Genomic DNA, 17,400 nt, shown 5'->3' with positions numbered 1-17,400 from the left:
CATGCCAGATAGGAGGGATTAAGCTAATGCACTTAAAATGTCTTACACGTTAAACGTGTTGGGGAGGGGAGGGGTGCATCCAGGAGGCTAATCTGAGCAACTTCACACATGTTCCCTAGACAGAACTCTGATGTACTCTTATGTAAATGATGGCAATGGGATGCCAGAGTTTTGGCACAGCTGAATTTCAGTTTGGGAACTGAAATTCACATAAAGGTAAAAAAAAGTCCTTCAGTTCATTTATACATACCCTGAAACATGGACATGAACACAAATGCATGTATGCACGTGCACATAGAAGCACTACGGGCTGCAGCGGGCTGGACCGAGGCTCCAGTCCTTGAATGAAGCAAACCGAGACCAGTGTTTCTAATCTGGGAAACATCTTTGTCATTAAAATCTCTCTGACGTAACCACCATTCATTTAGCCCTGAGGACATTCACTTTGGTACTTGGTGAGACTAATGGGCTTGAAGTGTGTCTTATTTTACCATTGGTCTGACTCAGGCTTTGTGCTGGCACTCAGTGTTTTTAGGTTCTGTGACTGAACGTGTAAAGTAAAGGTTTATTTCATCGCATTAGAGCAGTCATACAGGGAGTAAATATGGCTGGTGTAGCCACACACATATAACATGTCTATATTTTTTCCATACTTGAATACAGTTATTTTTCTCTCACAAAAAGCTGCAATTATAAATGCTAAGGTAAAGTGTCTGATCTGTGATGAACTGTAACAACTGTAACAATTGGGAAGTGATTCTCAAATTGTTGAGAGGTGCTACAAACTAATATTTTATTAGTCTGTTTCTTGCACCCATACGGTTTGTGGATGGAGCCTCCTACCATAGCTGATAGACTTGAACTCCATCCTCTCATGAAGGTTTTGAACCCAGAAAACTTAGTCATTGCTAATCAATATACTTCAAGTTTAAATGTACTCTGCAGCCAAAATGCCCTTCTAGCATTACTTTATTACATTTTTCACTATCAGTATTACATTATTTTATCATCCATCCGTCCTATTTTTCCCTCTAATTTCAGTGGTTTGGTTGGATCCCAGCAGGTGGGGGTACACCTTGGAGATGTTGCTAATCCATCCACCCAACACCTGGATTCAAACCTAGGACCTTCTTGTTGTGCTGCAGCAGTGCTAACCACTACATCATCACGCTGTCCATATTATGTCATGTTATGTATCTTCATCACTGAATTGTTATTAGTTTTGCATTAACCTTTTGCATTTTAGAAATGGAATCCTACTGTTGTTGTGATTGAACAAAAATGTGTTATATATGATCAACAAATTTTTCTTTTTTGTTAGAATCTTAATTTTAAAGTAACCTTGAAATTTATCTATCAAATAAATGTAGTAGATTAAAATAAATAAAACAAAAACCGAATGAGTACGCAATTAGCGTTTGGACTACATTACCCATGATGCTGTCGCGTCATGAGCTCATAATAATAATCGGGACCAAACACCCCCTCTCTTCGTTTATTTCGTGTCTGATTTTCCACGTGTTACATACAAAGCTAACCAATAAGGGTATCGTCTGGTGTATTTGTTAGATTTATTTCAACGTAAGTTGTGTTTACGCGCATAAAAAGCACCATTAGAGGACAAAAGCCGAGACAGCCAATGAGCAAACGGCTTGTTTCGGTGTCTGGTGGGGCGTTGCAGATAGTCAGGAAATTATTATTCCTTCGTTTATTTCTCACGTTCCTTATTGCAGCTGGAGGGTCCGAGGTGCTTTCTTTACGTCTCCGGTAACTCTTAGGTAAGAGGTCTGGTTAAAACAAGTGTCTGTACAAATGTTATCTTCCAGGGTAACGTTAGAGGTCGTTTGTCAACACTCTCCTCGGAGGGGGGCCCGCCCGTCACACTGATAAGACCGTGTTAGGGGTCCTTGAGGTGGGGAGCGAATATGTAAATGCCCCTTTGCCCTGACAGTTAGGAATTTAGGAGCGCAATAGAGTTACTAAGCTCACATTTGGTGAGCCCTCTGTTGTGTTGAGTGTAGTGTTTATAACCGATGGCAGCTTTCTGTTTCGCATTAGCGTTAGGAATATCTTAGCAATATGGTGTTATTGAGCATCTTTTTATGCATATTTATGATAAATACTGACAACAGGATCCCTTTAATGTCAGCTTTCTTTTTAATGACTGTGTTGCAGTTACATACCATGTAATTTGTGCAGCCTCTTTTTAAATGTGGATCTAAACCCAGCAGTCAGCAGCTATGCATGTTCAGTCCCAGCGCTGTTGACAGTCCTCTTGTTTTCAGCAGGGATTCCTCGTAGACCTGCAGACACATCAATGAAGAAAAAGCCTAGTCCCATGCTGCGTCCCAGACGGGGCAGGCAGGTCAATGCCAATGGTGACTGTGTACCCCCCTCCACCGCCCCAGCAAACTCTGAAACATTACAGGAATCAGCCCCACAAATCAGACACCTGACTATGTCACAGCACAGTCACAACCTCCTTAAGTTCTTGAATGAGGACCGGAGCCGGCAGAAGTTCTGCGACGTGTCAGTGTCTGTGGGTGGGAAGACCTACACTGCCCACAAGGCGGTGTTGGCCTACGGGAGCAGCTATTTCCACGCTGAGTTGTCCAAAAACCCTTCTGCAACAACTCATGTGACTCTGGAGCACGTGGAGGACTCTGTCTTCCAGCACCTGCTTGGGTTTTTGTACACCGCTGAGTGTGTTGTTGCAGAGACAGAGGTCCCGGCTCTAACTGAAGCGGCCCGATTCCTGGACATGATGGATATATTAAAGCTGTTATGTAAAGAAGGTGAAGTGCACCCTGTAAGTGTAATCCAAACCCAGGCTGAGACAAGAGGGTCATTTAAAGTGGAAACTACCTGCAGTAACTTGTCAGGAGCTGATACAGATCTCCAAAGCTCAGCCGATGTTCAAGGAACCCTGTTCGATCATGAAAACTCCAATCAGGGCCACTTAGCTGAGAGTCACACTGATTTAGATCAGGAGGCCTCAACTGAAGAAGAGAGGACGGCAGGTCAGAGGAGTGCTATCACCCGGAGATCAGCTCGTAGGAGGAGAACACCCACCAAGTATAAAAGAGATGATGGAGAGTACTGCAGCAGCACTCCGAAAGAGAAACAAAGCCCTGCATCATCAAGGCAGCACAACAAAAACAGAGCGGAAGGAAAAGGGGAAGTGGATGTGACAGCCAAACTGGATGTGAACAAGGCATCTAAACCAGTTCAGGGTGATGATGTAATGGATGTGGACGAGGAGGAGGAAGAAAGAGGAGACGTGAATGCAGACATTATTGCTCAGAAGACAGTTGATGAGGTTTGTGAGGCAGAGAGGAGCGCAGATCTGCAGAGCTCAGATGTACAAAGGACAGAACAGCAGACTGCTGGAGGGGTGGAACTGCATGCAGCAGCAGCAGGAAGTTCAAACCAGAGTCCAGTGTATCCTGAAGGCCTGGCTCCAGTCATAATCCAGACCTCCAGCAAGAAGACTCTCAAGTGCCCCAAATGCGACAAGACGTTTGACCGTGCAGGTGGGAACTATTTACTCTTGTTAAAACGGTACTGTCTTACAGGAAAACAGGATAGGACTAGAACTAAGAAATATTTTTATGATGTCATTCAGTTCTTGGCCCATGCAGTCATAATATAGATATAAATGCTCATCGCAGCCCAAGATATTGAGGGTCCTTTCATATAAGCTCACTCAAATCCAAAAAGTTCCCACCTGACCCATTTAAAATAAGCTGATTTTCTTTTTGTAATAAATTTAGTGTATTTATTGGAGCCATGCAATTATTATTATTATTTTTTTTCTGAGGCCCTTTCTGTGTTTAGAAACACAGCAGATTTCCTTCAACCTGATGGACACTCAGTGTAAAAGTCAGTAGTCATAGTAAGCGTATGTTTATTGTTTGTTTATCTTATGACCCAGATGTGTTCCCACTATAGTATATTATTTGATGCACTCTTCCTAAAATTCTCAGGGAAATACGAGAGCCACACCCGAGTGCACACAGGTGAGAAACCCTTCCAGTGTGACATCTGTCTTCAGCGCTACTCCACCAAGTCCAACCTGACCGTACACAAGAAGAAGCACGCCAGCGATGTCCCCTTCCAGAAGAAGGAGCACAAATGTCCCTTCTGCAACAAACTCCATGCCAGCAAGAAAACCCTGGCCAAGCACGTCAGGAGGTGAGACACGACAATTTGACTTTCTGTGATAAGTTTACATAATGTTCACAGAAGGATTTGTGCCGGGGTAAACAAATGTAAATGTGTAAGCAGACATCACCAGCATAATATGGTAGCATCTGTGTCTGAAGTATTCTGGCTTCGCTTTGTACAAAGAAAGGAGTTATACCACAACATCCATTGTACATACAGTGTATATGGTGTGTACCACAATTAATGATAATTCATATACAGTAATAGCTAAAAATAAACAGAAAGATCAGCCTCATGGTGACGAGAGTCATGAAGCGTGCGATTAGAAATCTACCATTTTACATGTTGAATGGCCGGTGATTAAATTAAACATACAATTAAAATGATTGAAACTGTGTCATCAAACAGTATTAACAGTATTTTGCTGACATTTGGGAAAAATGCTGCCTCTGCTGTGCTTCGGAAGTTCTAGTTAGAATTTAGGTAAAATATGTCATCTGCGCAGCACTCATTCTCTCTACTGGATCTCTAAGAAGACATCAGCTGAGCTGCCGCTCTGTATAATCCCGTCTCTTCTCTTTCCTGTCAGGTTTCATCCAGACCACGTCCAAGAGTTCCTTACCAAGAGGAAGAGGAAGAGTGAAGGCTGGAAATGCGCTGTGAGGAATTTTAAAAAAATTATTTACACGTTATTGGCAAAAATCTTTTGCAATATTTTTATACAATATATTACATGACTATAATATTAAAGATCCAAATGAAGTGCTTTCTAAATTCTTTATGTATTAAACTGCAATTTAATACATAATAATACTGAGCGAGTTTATTTTTTATGTGCTGCAGTCTGTGTTCCTTTAAAGATACTCAGCAATCCAGAATTCCCCACAGTGGTTCCAACTGCTTACTCTTCACACATGCTTGAGTCTTTCTCACCTCTGTCAAACATTCATGGATGCAAATCTCAGTAAAGATACAGCACTTATTTACAGTGACTGTGTTAGGCCTACAGAGGGGGAGGGAGGATAAAGAAAGCTGGACTTTATTGAAGCGGCAGGCACTTTCTAATGCAGCTTTTCAGAGAGCTCAACAGGTGTCATCAAACACACAGTGTTTCTGTGCAGTTTGCCACACAATCTGTCTTGCTTGCTACTCATGTAGTTGTTGTGTTTTGAAGAGGAAACATTTGTAAGAAAAAGAGGATGGGAAAGGAAGATGACATTATTTTCAAGATGACAAGTGCAGGCTAAACCTTGTTAGTTTGTCAGTCCAAAACAGTCCATAACTGTAACTTTACCACAATGCTGCAGACTCCACGGTCTGTGCTAGGAGAGGTCAAAGGCTGCAGCTGTCGCTTTGAATTTAAGTTTGATTCTCTGTAGCATCAGTGTCCAAATTTGATATTTATAAAATCTTTATACTAGTATAACTGTGAAATACTCCTGATTACACCCACAGGTTTTATATGATGATAATGATAAATGAATCCTACCTGTAACCTTTGAACTCTCTGTACCAGATCTGTCTGAAGACCTTCACCCGTAAGCCTCATCTGGAGGAGCACATGATTCTGCACAGCCAGGACCGGCCTTTTAAATGCTCCTTCTGTGATGAATACTTCAAATCCAGGTTTGCGAGACTGAAGCACCAAGAAAAGTTCCACTTAGGTGAGCACATCAACACATTTTTGTCATTTATATTTTTCAACATTATAAACAGCTTTTGAATGTATTTAAATAGAGAATATTCAGAAGATAAGATCTAGTTTTTGGTTTTAACCTTTAATGAAATCATTATTTGCTGTAATTGTAGCGCTGCTAAGGCTTGTGCAGTGCTGGGTAAAGGTCTCAAACCACTATTCATTTCTTTATTGTTTGTTTGGAGAATAGGAAATGGTTTTAGTGAGTCATTGAAACATGTGCAAAAACACATTGAAATGTAGTATATAAGGCAAAAACACTATTTGTACAATTCTAGCAAGTCTGAAAGTCAGTGTTTGGCGTGAGCACCTTTATTCTTCAGCACAGCCTGAACTCTCTCAGGCAGCTTTCTTCTCATTTCTTTAAGCAGTCTTCAGGGATAGTTCTCCAGGCTTCTTGAAGGACATTCAAAGCTCTTCTTTGGATGTTGGCTGCCTTTTGTTCTGTTCTCAGTCAAGATGATCCCACACTGCTTCAGTAATGTTGAGGTCCGGGCTCTGGGAAAGCTGATCCATGACTGATAGTGTTCCATTGTGTGTTTTTCTACCCAGGTAGGCTTTTATTGTATTGCCAGTGTATTGGGATCATTGTCATGCTGAAGCTGTTGCCAATCACATGCTTTCCAGATGGTGTTACATTCTGGATGAAACTCTGTTGGTGCTTTCCTGCGTTCATAATTCAATTTTGACAAGATCTCCAACACCACTGGCTGAAATGAAGCCCCAAACAATGACAGAGCCTCCACCGTGTTTTACAGATGGCTGTAGACACTCACTGTTGGACCTCTCTCCTGACCTCCTCTGTGCATAATGACAGTGATTTGAACCAAAGATTTCAAATTTAACTTGTCCAGTTTCCTCAAAAATTTTAAGGACACAATGCACACCATGCTGAGATATGCCAAGTTTTCAGCTAATAGCTCTTTAGGAATCACCTTATTGGTACAAAAATATTATTTTTATGCCTGCAAACACTGTTATCTTTGGCATTGTGTGTACATTCAACAAAAGAAATTGGAACAATATATGTTTTTGTGGCTGCTAGTAACAAAGTGCCTAAAGATACAATGCAAAATTGGTTCTTTACTAAGTTGGTAGTGCAGTGCTTAGCACGGTCACTTCATGGCAAGAAGGCACTGAGTTCAAATCCAAGCTGGGGCCTTTCTGTGTGGAGATTCTCCCTGTGTCAGTGTGGGTTATCTTCAGGTGCACTGACTTCTTTCCACAGTCCAAACAAGACATGTAAGGGGGTTAGATTAGTGATTCTAAATTGACTGCAGGTGTGAATGTGATCGTGACTGGTTGTCTGTATATGTTAGGCCTGCGACAGCCCTATGACAGCTGGGATTGGCTGAAGCCCAAGACCTTTCCACAGTACTGTACATAGTTTTGTAACAATATTAATGTAGCAATGGTGTACTGTACATCACATAATGAGAACTTTCATCCTGTTTCATTTTCAGGTCCCTTTCCATGTGAGATCTGTGGTCGTCAGTTTAATGACACTGGTAACAGAAAGAGGCACATCGAGTGCACCCATGGAGGCAAAAGAAAATGGACCTGCTTTGTTTGTGGGAAATCAGTAAGGGAAAGGTACATCTGCCTGTGGGCTGTTAATGAGTTTCTCACATTTTCTATGTAGGAGTGTCTCAATGTAATGCAGTAATTATTAGTTATTATCAAAAAATGGACCTTTAATTTTGACATTCCCAGTCACACATAAACATGTCTGAGTTTTCTCGTCACAGGACAACCTTGAAGGAGCACTTGAGGATCCACAGTGGAGAGAAACCTCACCTCTGTAGTATTTGTGGCCAAAGTTTCCGTCACGGCAGCTCCTACAGGTGGGTCCAGTGAGGCCGCTGTTGATTTGCAAAAGTTTTAAACTCTATTAAAATGGTTTTGTCATAGATAGATTTGTCTATAATGAGCAAACTGTTTCTTGGACAGGCTTCACCTGAGAGTCCACCATGATGACAAGCGCTATGAGTGTGATGTATGTGGGAAAACCTTCATACGCCACGATCACCTGACCAAACATCAGAAAATACACTCTGGTGAGCATAAAAATGTTTGATTTTTGTCTCCACACAATCACACAGTACAGTGAAAAATCAATATTAATATTTAATTTTGCCCATTTCTATTACAGGTGAGAAAGCACACCAGTGTGAGGAATGTGGCAAGTGCTTCAGGCGCCACGATCACCTGACAGTCCACTACAGAAGTGTTCATTTGGGGGAGAAAGTTTGGCAGAAGTATGTTACTCAAACCACAGGCTTGTTCTCTAGTGTAGTACTAGTGTGGGAATAGTGGTGGTGTTACTGCCAACAGGTTTTCTCTACATTGCCTTTCCAGTTTAGCCAGAGAGTTTGGCAAGTGTTTTTTTTTTTTTTTTTTCTTCTTCAGTGTTAATGGTGATTTTTTTTCCTCTCAGGTATAAAACTGCTGTACATCAGTGTGAGGTCTGCAAGAAAGAATTTAAAGGGAAGTCAAGTCTAGAAATGCACTTCAGGACTCACTCAGGTAAGGAAGCACAGAAATCAGAAAAGAAGTAGTTAGAATACTTTTTTTTTTTTTTTTAAATGGATCCTTGAAAGTGTTTTTAGGCTAATTTTTTTTTTTTAAACTCAATCCTTTAAACACGAGTAACTTCTCAAGTGGAGATTATACTGAGCTGTGGATGCAGACACAGACGGCTGCAGACATTCTTGTCATTCTCCCCTGAATCCTGCTCCAAATCCCGTCAACGTGTCTGTGCGGTATCAAAAAACTGGCAGGTACATCTGCACGGAGCTCCACGCTCAGCGTCTGATGTGGAATTTTAAGTCACTCCATCATGATCCTAGCAGATTCCTTAATGCGGAAACTATAACACGACCACTGTTTGTTTTTGGTTTGGGAAAGTGATGACAAAAGAAACTTCTATAAACAGTGTTGTGGTGCAGGGGACATCAAAACAGAAAATGATTATTACTAAAAGCAAAAGTGCAGTAGACGTGAATATCTGTCTTTCTGTGTAACAGGTGAGAAACCGCACAGATGTCCTGAGTGTCATCAGACATTTCGGATCAAGAAGACTTTAACAAAGCACATGGTGATTCACTCAGACGTCCGTCCTTTTAACTGTCCCCACTGCAGCGCCACCTTTAAAAGAAAAGACAAGCTCAAGTACCATGTCGACCACGTGCACAGCGCCCGCTTTAACGAGCAGCCTCTCGGCACGCTCGGCGAGAACAAAATAGTCTCAGTTACTTTTGAGGAAACTTCAAAGACATACCACACCGAACCGAAGTCGAGCCACCAGAGCAGCCCTGCTGGTGCAAATGTGTGCGTACCCGTCACTTTAGTTCCTGTCCAGATGACAGGAGGAGCGCAGGGTGACCTGACTGCTCACAGACCCCCATCTCACTCCTCGCAGACTCACAGCGTCATTAGCATGCAGACTCAAGGACAGCAGCAGAACTCTGGCTATCAGGCTACAGACATGGCCTTCTTAGAGAAGTACACCCTCACCCCCCAACCAGGCAACATTGTCCACCCTGTGAGGCAGGATCACATGCTGGACCATCGAGAGCAGTCCTATCTAGGAACGCTGCTCGGACTCGATTCATCTTCCTCTGTACAGAACATCTCCAACTCTGATCACACTCACTGATGCTGCTCAGCCAACAGAATCTTAAAGGCACAGTTCAACAGACTTGGCACAGAAAGTGTAGGGAGAGCAAAAGTCCCCTCTGCAGTGTTTGTATTTCAACATGGAGGGAACTTACAGACTGCTGTAAAATCTAAACTTCAGACAAAAAAATCCACGTGATTAACTTTTTGCTCTGGAAATCTGCCCGTCACACCGATCCTTCACCAATTTAGATGCAAGAAGAAAGCAGTCAATTTAACTAAAACTTAAAAAAAGACATTTTTGTATTAAGTTTTATTTTAGCATTACTTCAACAATGTTGAGTCTTGGCAACTTTGAACTTTTGGTGTTACTGAAGTTTCCTATCAGGTGTTTATGGTTTCATATCGGTTTTTATTTGCATGGTCAGTAATTTTTAATAATGACATGTTTTAACAGACAAATCGTGATTTATTTTGGCATTTGCTGCTTCAGACTTCTAAGAATTAACTCTGGTTAGTATTGTAAAAAGTATTGTAAATGTAAACTGCTGCAGTATATGATTTGTGTGCAATTTGTCACAAACAAGCACAATGTTTTTTTTTTTTTTTTTTTTAAAGTTGATGTACTTTTATAATCTTACAATAGGTGAGTGTGAGAGCTTTAAGCCTCGTGCGAGCCTGAATAATACAACTAGGTCTGAATAATTGTTTTTGAGATGGAAACACAAAAACAAATAAACCACAACAAAAACACAATTCTGTGAAAGATGTGAAAGACTCTTCTTGTATTTGTAGAAAATGAAAAGTTGTGACAGTATAACCATGACAGCTGTCTCCTTTCCAAGAGCCACACTTGTTTGTTGGTGAGTAAATCCAGAGGCAGCAGTATCTTCACCTTCGTCGTGTAGCTTTAGTCGCACATCTGGTTACAAAACAAGATGTTTTGTGAACAAATTACAAGCTTGGTCAAATAAAAAAAATAAAATAAAACATGTAAAAAATAAACTGTAGCGCCTCTTCACTTGAGACAAATGAATGTGAGTGCATGCATAAGCATTTGGAATACACTGCATTTGTTTTAAAGATGAACACAACAGATGATGAGTCTTTAAAGACACTTCACACCATGCTGAGATGTGCTTTCAGCTAATAGCTCTTTTTTTTTTTTTTTTTTTTTTTAAAGATTATTTTATTTATTAAATGTTTCCAAATTGACATACATAAATTAACATAACAAATCAAATTCCCGCCCAGCCCTTACCCACACAAATCGGCACATCATAAAACTCTTACACAGTCAAGACAACATGGTCAATACATCACAAATTGATATACAAGATAGTAAGCAGTGGCGGGTCTGTCACTAACAGTTTTTCATTGAAGGAATTTTAGTACAGGGTCCCACATTTTCTCAAGCACATTGACTTTATCTTCATTGTATTATCTCAGTCTTTCCAGATGCAGAGTATTTGCTAGTTCCCCCAACCACAGATCAAATGTGGGCACAGAGTCCATTTTCCAAAATCTCAAAATCAACCTTTTAGCAATCACCGTACCAAACAAAACAGCCATTTTCTCATTTTTAGTGGCTGGTCGCATAGCACTGGAGACCCCGATGATGGCAATAAGTGGTTCTGGGTCCCATTTCTTTCCAAAAGCTGTCGAAAAAAAAAGAAAAATTTTCTTCCAAAATGCGTGAAGCTGAGCACATGACCATAAGGAGTGTGTCAAGTTACCAATAGCAGCCTGACAACAATTACAAATTGGAGACACGCTAGTAAAGAAAGTGCTCGGCTTCTCCCTTGAATAATTGAGTCTATGTTTTGAACTGTATGAGATTGTGTCTGACACTGACTGAACAGTCCTGTATACTTTTCAAAGCCTCCTCCCACAGTTCATCGGATAGCTGTTGCCCCAACTCATCCTCCCATGCCCTCTTTATCCTGGATGTGTCTACACGTATACTATTAAAGATCTTATAAAAGTATGACACTGCCCCCCGATTGACAGGATCAAATTTATTTATTTCCTCCAGGGTTTCATGTCTCGTTAGAGTTCCAAAATCCGATACATTTTTCCTAACATAGTCCCGAACCTGCAGATAACGGAAAAAACTAGATTATACTCAGAACATAACTCCGCAAAGGATGCAAAGGTTCCACCAACGTATAGGTCGCCAATCACACCAATGCCCTTCATTCTCCATGTCCGAAAAACGGCGTCACTGAGACCTGGTGCAAAGGAGTGATTTTCACAGATAGGAGTATCAAAGTAAACCTCCGGAGCTTTTATAAAATTTTGTATCAGCTAATAGCTCTTTGGGAATCACCTGGTTGGTGTCGATTCAACTAAAGAAATGGGAACAAATTATGTTTACAGATGTGTAGCATCCCCTCTTTTAACAACAGTCCGTAAACATCTGTGAGCAGCTGCCGAATTTTTGGGAGAGGAATGTTTTCCCTTTCTTGGCTGATGGGACTCTAGCTGCTCGACAGTCCAGGTGTATTTTTTTATTTCATGATGATCCAAATGTTTTCAGTTAGTGAAAAGTCTGAACTGCAAGCAGGCCAGTTCAGCACTAAGGCTCTTCTCCTACAAAGCCATGCTGCCATAAAGATGATGCAGTATGTGGTATATCTTTGTCTTGATGAAATATGCAGGGTCTTCCCTGAAACAGACGTCATCACGATGGGCACATATGCTGCTCTAAAACCTGTATATACCTTTCATTGATGGTGCCTTTCCAGATGTTCAAGCTGTTCCATACCATCAGAGATGCAGGCTTTTGAACTGAGCGCTGATAACAAGCTGGATGGTCCCTTTCAAATGCTCTTTTTTTTTTTTTTTTTTTATACAACCAATCACGTTACTGACCTGTTGCAATTAACCTAATTAGGTGCAAAATGTTCCTCCAACTGTTTCTTTTTAGGACCAGTTTTCCAGCTTTTTGTTGCCCCCATCCTAACTTTTTCTGAGACTTTTTGTGACCATCACATTCAAAATGGGTTCTTTTGGACCTGGCTGCTACTTGAATAGTTGAATAAACTGCCTAAAAAAGCTGCCCCCCCACCCCCCCCCCCCCCCCCCAAAAAAAAAAAAAACAAACAAAAAAACAAAAAACAGAAAACAAAAAAACAAACAAAAGCAACCACTCATTTTCAACATCAGATATGTTGTCTTGGTAGTATTTTCAACTAATTTGCAAATTTTATTTGCAGCTTATACAACATCCTCACCTTTTGGAAGCAGGATTTCAGGCCTACAGTGAGTGCACGTGTTTTTATCAAATCTAAAATGTTGGATTCGGTGTTTGTAGTTTGTAGCATGCCAGGAAACCAAGCCTGAAGAACAAATTGAAGAAAAATCCAGCACTAATCATTTTTATTGCAAAGATCTTTCAGCTGAGAACCACGTAATTATTAAAGTTTTCACTCAAAAGTTTGAGTTTGTAGCCCTGTGACAATCTGGTCACTCCAAGAAGGGTATGATTTAAAAAAAAAAAAAAAAAAAAAGCACAGGAGGGGTTTTGATGGTAAAATCCCAGAACGAATTTGATTTTATTATTTATTATTAGGGGTGGGTTTTTTTTCAGAGCACACAAACCATTTCCTCAGACTCCTCTTGTATGTGTCAATGAAAATGAAATGCCAGCACAGGGTGTGCCAATATGATCATAACTCAGCTGCCTCCTTTCAAAGCTCCATGAGGGTTTTTAGTTGTTGAGTAAATCCAGAGGCAATAGTGTCTTCACCTTCATTGGAGCTTTATTCACAGCCCTGGTTACAAGACAAGATGTTTTATAAACAAGTTATAAGTGCAGTAAAAGAAAAATGGAAGACATAAAACACAAGTTTACAGGATGAAAACTGCTAAAGACCAGTGATTTACTGAGATGTTAACAAATGAAACGTCAGTATGAATGAGTGCATTAAGAATACACAGCATTTCTTTTAAAGATGAACACTCACCAGTTCATGTTCCAACCTGTTCCAAAGGAAGGCCCGTTTTTCTGTTTCCTGTTCTTTGTGAATTTATGTTTTGATTTCAAAGGGGAAATATATATAATTCGTTTTACATTACATGGATATGGAGTATGAAATGAAAATAAAAAAACGATCCATTTTTCATTTTTAATATCCGTTTTGAAAGCAAAAAACAGATTGGTTATTTGTTTTTCAGTATCCGTTTTCAAAACGGAAAAGCAAATGTCCAAAAACGCCTGATTCAGACTTCAGCGCTGGGTCTTTGTAGCGCTATGACGTAACCTACGTAAGTGAGCGATGTTGTTGCCGCGTTTCTGCCTGCGCAGGTGCATTGCATGTGCTAATTACCTTTCGGTCGTGTCCCGGTGCCTTGCATGCGGTGTCGGCGACAGAAACATTAAATGCTGGGACTTTTTCACCTCCTGGCTCTTACTCTTTGCTGTGGTCAGTTTTTAAGGTGCAAACACATTTGTCCCTCAAGGTTTTTGCTTCTTTGTACAAATTTGGGGGAAGAAGTCGGAAATGTATGGAATGACTGTTTCTTGGGAGGTACACTTCAGGTTACATTAAAAAATAACTAACAATATTAGACCTAATAAAGCCCAAGATTAACAGAGTTATGACATTTTTCTATAACTATGTCAGGGCTGCAGCTCCGTGTGGTGGCAGACAACTGCGTAACGTTTAGGACAAACAGTTATGGCACCGGGGAGCATTTAAAATCTTAACAATTAGGCTAACTAGTACTGATTAGTGACAATAACGACAATTATTCGAGTAGTCGCGCACATCCCTGATAAACATAATATCCACTTTCGACTCTCGCTACTCCTCCCGGTCACTCAGCAAGCGTGTTGGATTCGGTGACATCTCGGTGGTGCGGCAACAAGGTGGCGCTGAAGATTGCTGAGGTGAAGTCGCAAGATACCTGTTTGTCAAACACCGAGCACCGACTACGTCATCAGTGAAAACTATGTAGCTAAGGTCTAACTCACTAAGGAAATTGATCTGGCAGTTTCTTAAAGTTCAATACAAAAGCACTGCACCAATGAGACTTTGAAATGGAAAGCTAAAAATTAGTAAAGTAAGACATAACTTCTGTTAACATTACCACAATGAGGCAAAGACGTTTGCTTTTAGGAACCCTACAAAATCAGCAAGAGCATCAGCAGACTGACCTGGAAATATGTGAAATGATTACTATGATATTCAAGCCTGCTTAATTCATGGAAGACATTCTTTTAAGCTTTTACATCAAATTAGCATTACATTACTCCTGCTGACACACCACCTTTATACTACTAAGGTCAGGATACATTCAGTCGCCCACCTCAAAAACTGTAGCATATAAGCCATATTCTAAATAGTCAGGTTTGTAACAATGATTCCAAACAAACAAAAACTCCATGTCAGCTGATCACCCTGCCGACACTCCATTCTTTAACATGGAAAAACATTGTACTGCTCGTCTCACTAAGCTTATGCAGAAGGTTATGATAACCATGAAATTCTGTTTTTGCCTTCAGCAGAGGAGAATAGTTGATGTAGGGCTGTTCATGAGGGCTGCATAGTTTGAGCACAGTCTGATATTTTGAATCCATTCGGGAGTTTTGTGGTTTTTATAGAAAAACCAAGGGCCACCAGGTATACAGGGGGTGGGGGTGCAGGGCCACCTACCTATTACTACTAAGAAGAGTGCATCTCTAAAAAGTGGAAACAAAGAGATCAGGAAAATATCCTCTTTTTGTCTCTTTGATGCATTGAAGAGAAAATCACTGAGGAAGCAGAATTTCTCAGCATACAGCAGAACACTTCAACCTTTATAATCATCAAAAAAAAAAAAAATCACAATTGGAGAAACTTTGTTTAAAATTCACAGAAAGGAAATTAAGAAAAGTTCAACTGAAAAGCAGGAACTGAAGCTGTCATACAAGTACTAATGAGTGCACCATTTCAGTCTGAGGAAGTGGGAAAGAGCCATAAAATTTAAATCATTATTTTAGTTCAATATTCAAGTAAATGTATTTATTTTTATAGCCTACTACTTGGCTTGAGCAAAGCCTCTATGTGCATAAAGTAACTCCCAACCTGATTTTAAAGTTTTTGCTGTTCTTTTGTTCCAAAATTTGATTTTCCAGTGGCAAAATCTGGAATGACACATCGGAGCCTGCCAGCGGAGCCTGTCCGATGTGCCGCCTCCTTCAGCCAGCCAACAGCTCTTTGCATGATATTATGCTGATAGTTTTTTTTAAATGTTACAGAGAAGTTTGAAGATGTGTACTGTCCCCTGGGAACATTGTTAAAATATGTGGAACCAAAGATTCATCCATAGTAATAATATTTTACAGTTCTTCAGCCATGAATGAGTGCAGAAAGGTAAAGATGTCCATATAGAGCGCAACAGGCGGCAGGCGGCTGTCAGCATATTTAAAAGAATCAAAAGATAGGCAGCAAAACAGTGTGTTTTCATGTGTTCCAGTTTGTGTTCAGTCAGTTAAAAAGTGGAAGAAAATAAGCAAATGCTAGGCTTAAAAATAATTTGATAAAATGCAAGGTTTGCTGTGCCTTTGCTGGAATTTGTTCTATTTCTTAAAAGTAGGACTTTCAGATACTGTTTTTTAGCCCTGACACTTCCTCGTTCCTCCTCCACTTGTCCAGTTTCCTCATTTTTTTAAGAAGGCACTGGACACCATGCTGAGATATCCCAAGTTTTGGGAATCATCTTGTTGTGGCAAAAATACAATGTTATTCCTGTCAAACTCCATTATCTTCATACATTAAGCTAAAAGTTTGGGGACAGATTGTAGAGTTTTTTGGCGACAGGCTGCTAGTCCCTCCAGTTTGGATACCCAAAGCATCCACTCAGACGGCTTTTTGCCTGCAATAATGTTTTCAAGCAAACAGGCTAAGGTCAACCAGCTAGCTGTAAATTATCTACACTTCATGAATCCAGTCATGGTTAGTTTGATTTAGCAGCCAGATCAGCCCCAGAGGTAAGTTAACCTTACTCATGAGACAGCTCAAAATATGAATTACAGTAATCAGGTTTGTTTTTACATCACAAAAATCAGTGTTAAAAATGCTTTACAAAAACACACAATACACATAATAAAATGCAAACTGAAAAAATGTTGGAATAATGAAAAACAACTGAGAGGGCCACTGGGCTGGCCTTGTTTTCTTATTGCTGGTGTCTACCTTTCTGAGGTAACTACTGGGTGGAGCCCACCCAATTTCAGATGCAGCACACCTGAGCATGTCAAGCTGAGGTGCACTATTAAGCAGTCCTGCCTGAACCTACGGGAGACTCCTGTTTGATCCTCTTGGAGGCTGCTTGGCTGACAAAGTGTTTTGGTACATTCTCACTCATATATCCTCTATGCATTCAGACGTGGGATGCACACTGATATGTGCAGCACGCTCCGTGCTTCTTGTTTAGCTTCTTCCTTTGAGAGTTTTACTTTCACTTTACCTCTACGCAGATCCCAGCTCTCCAGTATAAGTTTCCATTTTACAACAGCTCTTCTAACCCATGCAAGAACTCTGATTAATTTAACCAGGCAACTGTATCTTTTGTCTTGAATTAGTTGTTTAGCAATCAAATTACCTGTAAGCCTTTGAACTTGACTGATTTTGTCTTTGAATGCATCCGTGTCTTTTAGGGAATCCTCTTTGTTGGCTTCCTCCCCATCTTTTACTTGCTTGGATTGAGCTCTGGTCATCACTGCTGAAAATGATTTTCTCTGGAGTTTGCATTACGTGCTAAAGAAAGTGTAGCCAATCTCTTTGGCAGATTTTACTGGCCACTCTTCAACAGGTTGTAGAGAAATTTAGGTCCATTTTGCCACTCTGATTCTTCTTGAAGGTCCTCAGGAGCCGCTCCTCTTGTAATACTATCTGCTATGTTGAGGTCTCCTGGTATCCACCTCCAATCTG

At 40.5% G+C, this 17,400-nt stretch overlaps 1 protein-coding gene across 2 annotated transcripts; it reads left to right on the top strand.

The window, feature by feature from the left end:
- The first annotated feature begins 1,656 nt into the window (after positions 1-1,656).
- Positions 1,657-10,008, top strand: zbtb41 (zinc finger and BTB domain containing 41). Of its 2 annotated transcripts, none has more exons than XM_030752222.1 (11): positions 1,657-1,778; positions 2,286-3,533; positions 3,987-4,194; positions 4,757-4,826; positions 5,684-5,831; positions 7,327-7,456; positions 7,612-7,707; positions 7,814-7,920; positions 8,016-8,121; positions 8,301-8,389; positions 8,890-10,008. In XM_030752222.1, exons 2-11 carry the CDS (start codon positions 2,318-2,320, stop codon positions 9,519-9,521), a joined length of 2,802 nt encoding a protein of 933 aa, XP_030608082.1. In that variant the 5' UTR covers positions 1,657-1,778; positions 2,286-2,317; the 3' UTR covers positions 9,522-10,008. The 2 variants fall into 2 exon arrangements, with proteins under 2 accessions (XP_030608082.1, XP_030608081.1); XM_030752221.1 differs by having other exon boundaries at positions 1,669-1,778; positions 2,289-3,533.
- The last annotated feature ends 7,392 nt before the right edge of the window (positions 10,009-17,400 follow it).

Source organism: Archocentrus centrarchus, chromosome 17 (assembly GCF_007364275.1).
Source record: "Archocentrus centrarchus isolate MPI-CPG fArcCen1 chromosome 17, fArcCen1, whole genome shotgun sequence".
Classification (NCBI taxonomy): Eukaryota; Metazoa; Chordata; class Actinopteri; order Cichliformes; family Cichlidae; genus Archocentrus; species Archocentrus centrarchus.
Note: the sequence above shows the minus strand (reverse complement) of the source record. Positions and strands in the feature narration are given on the sequence as shown.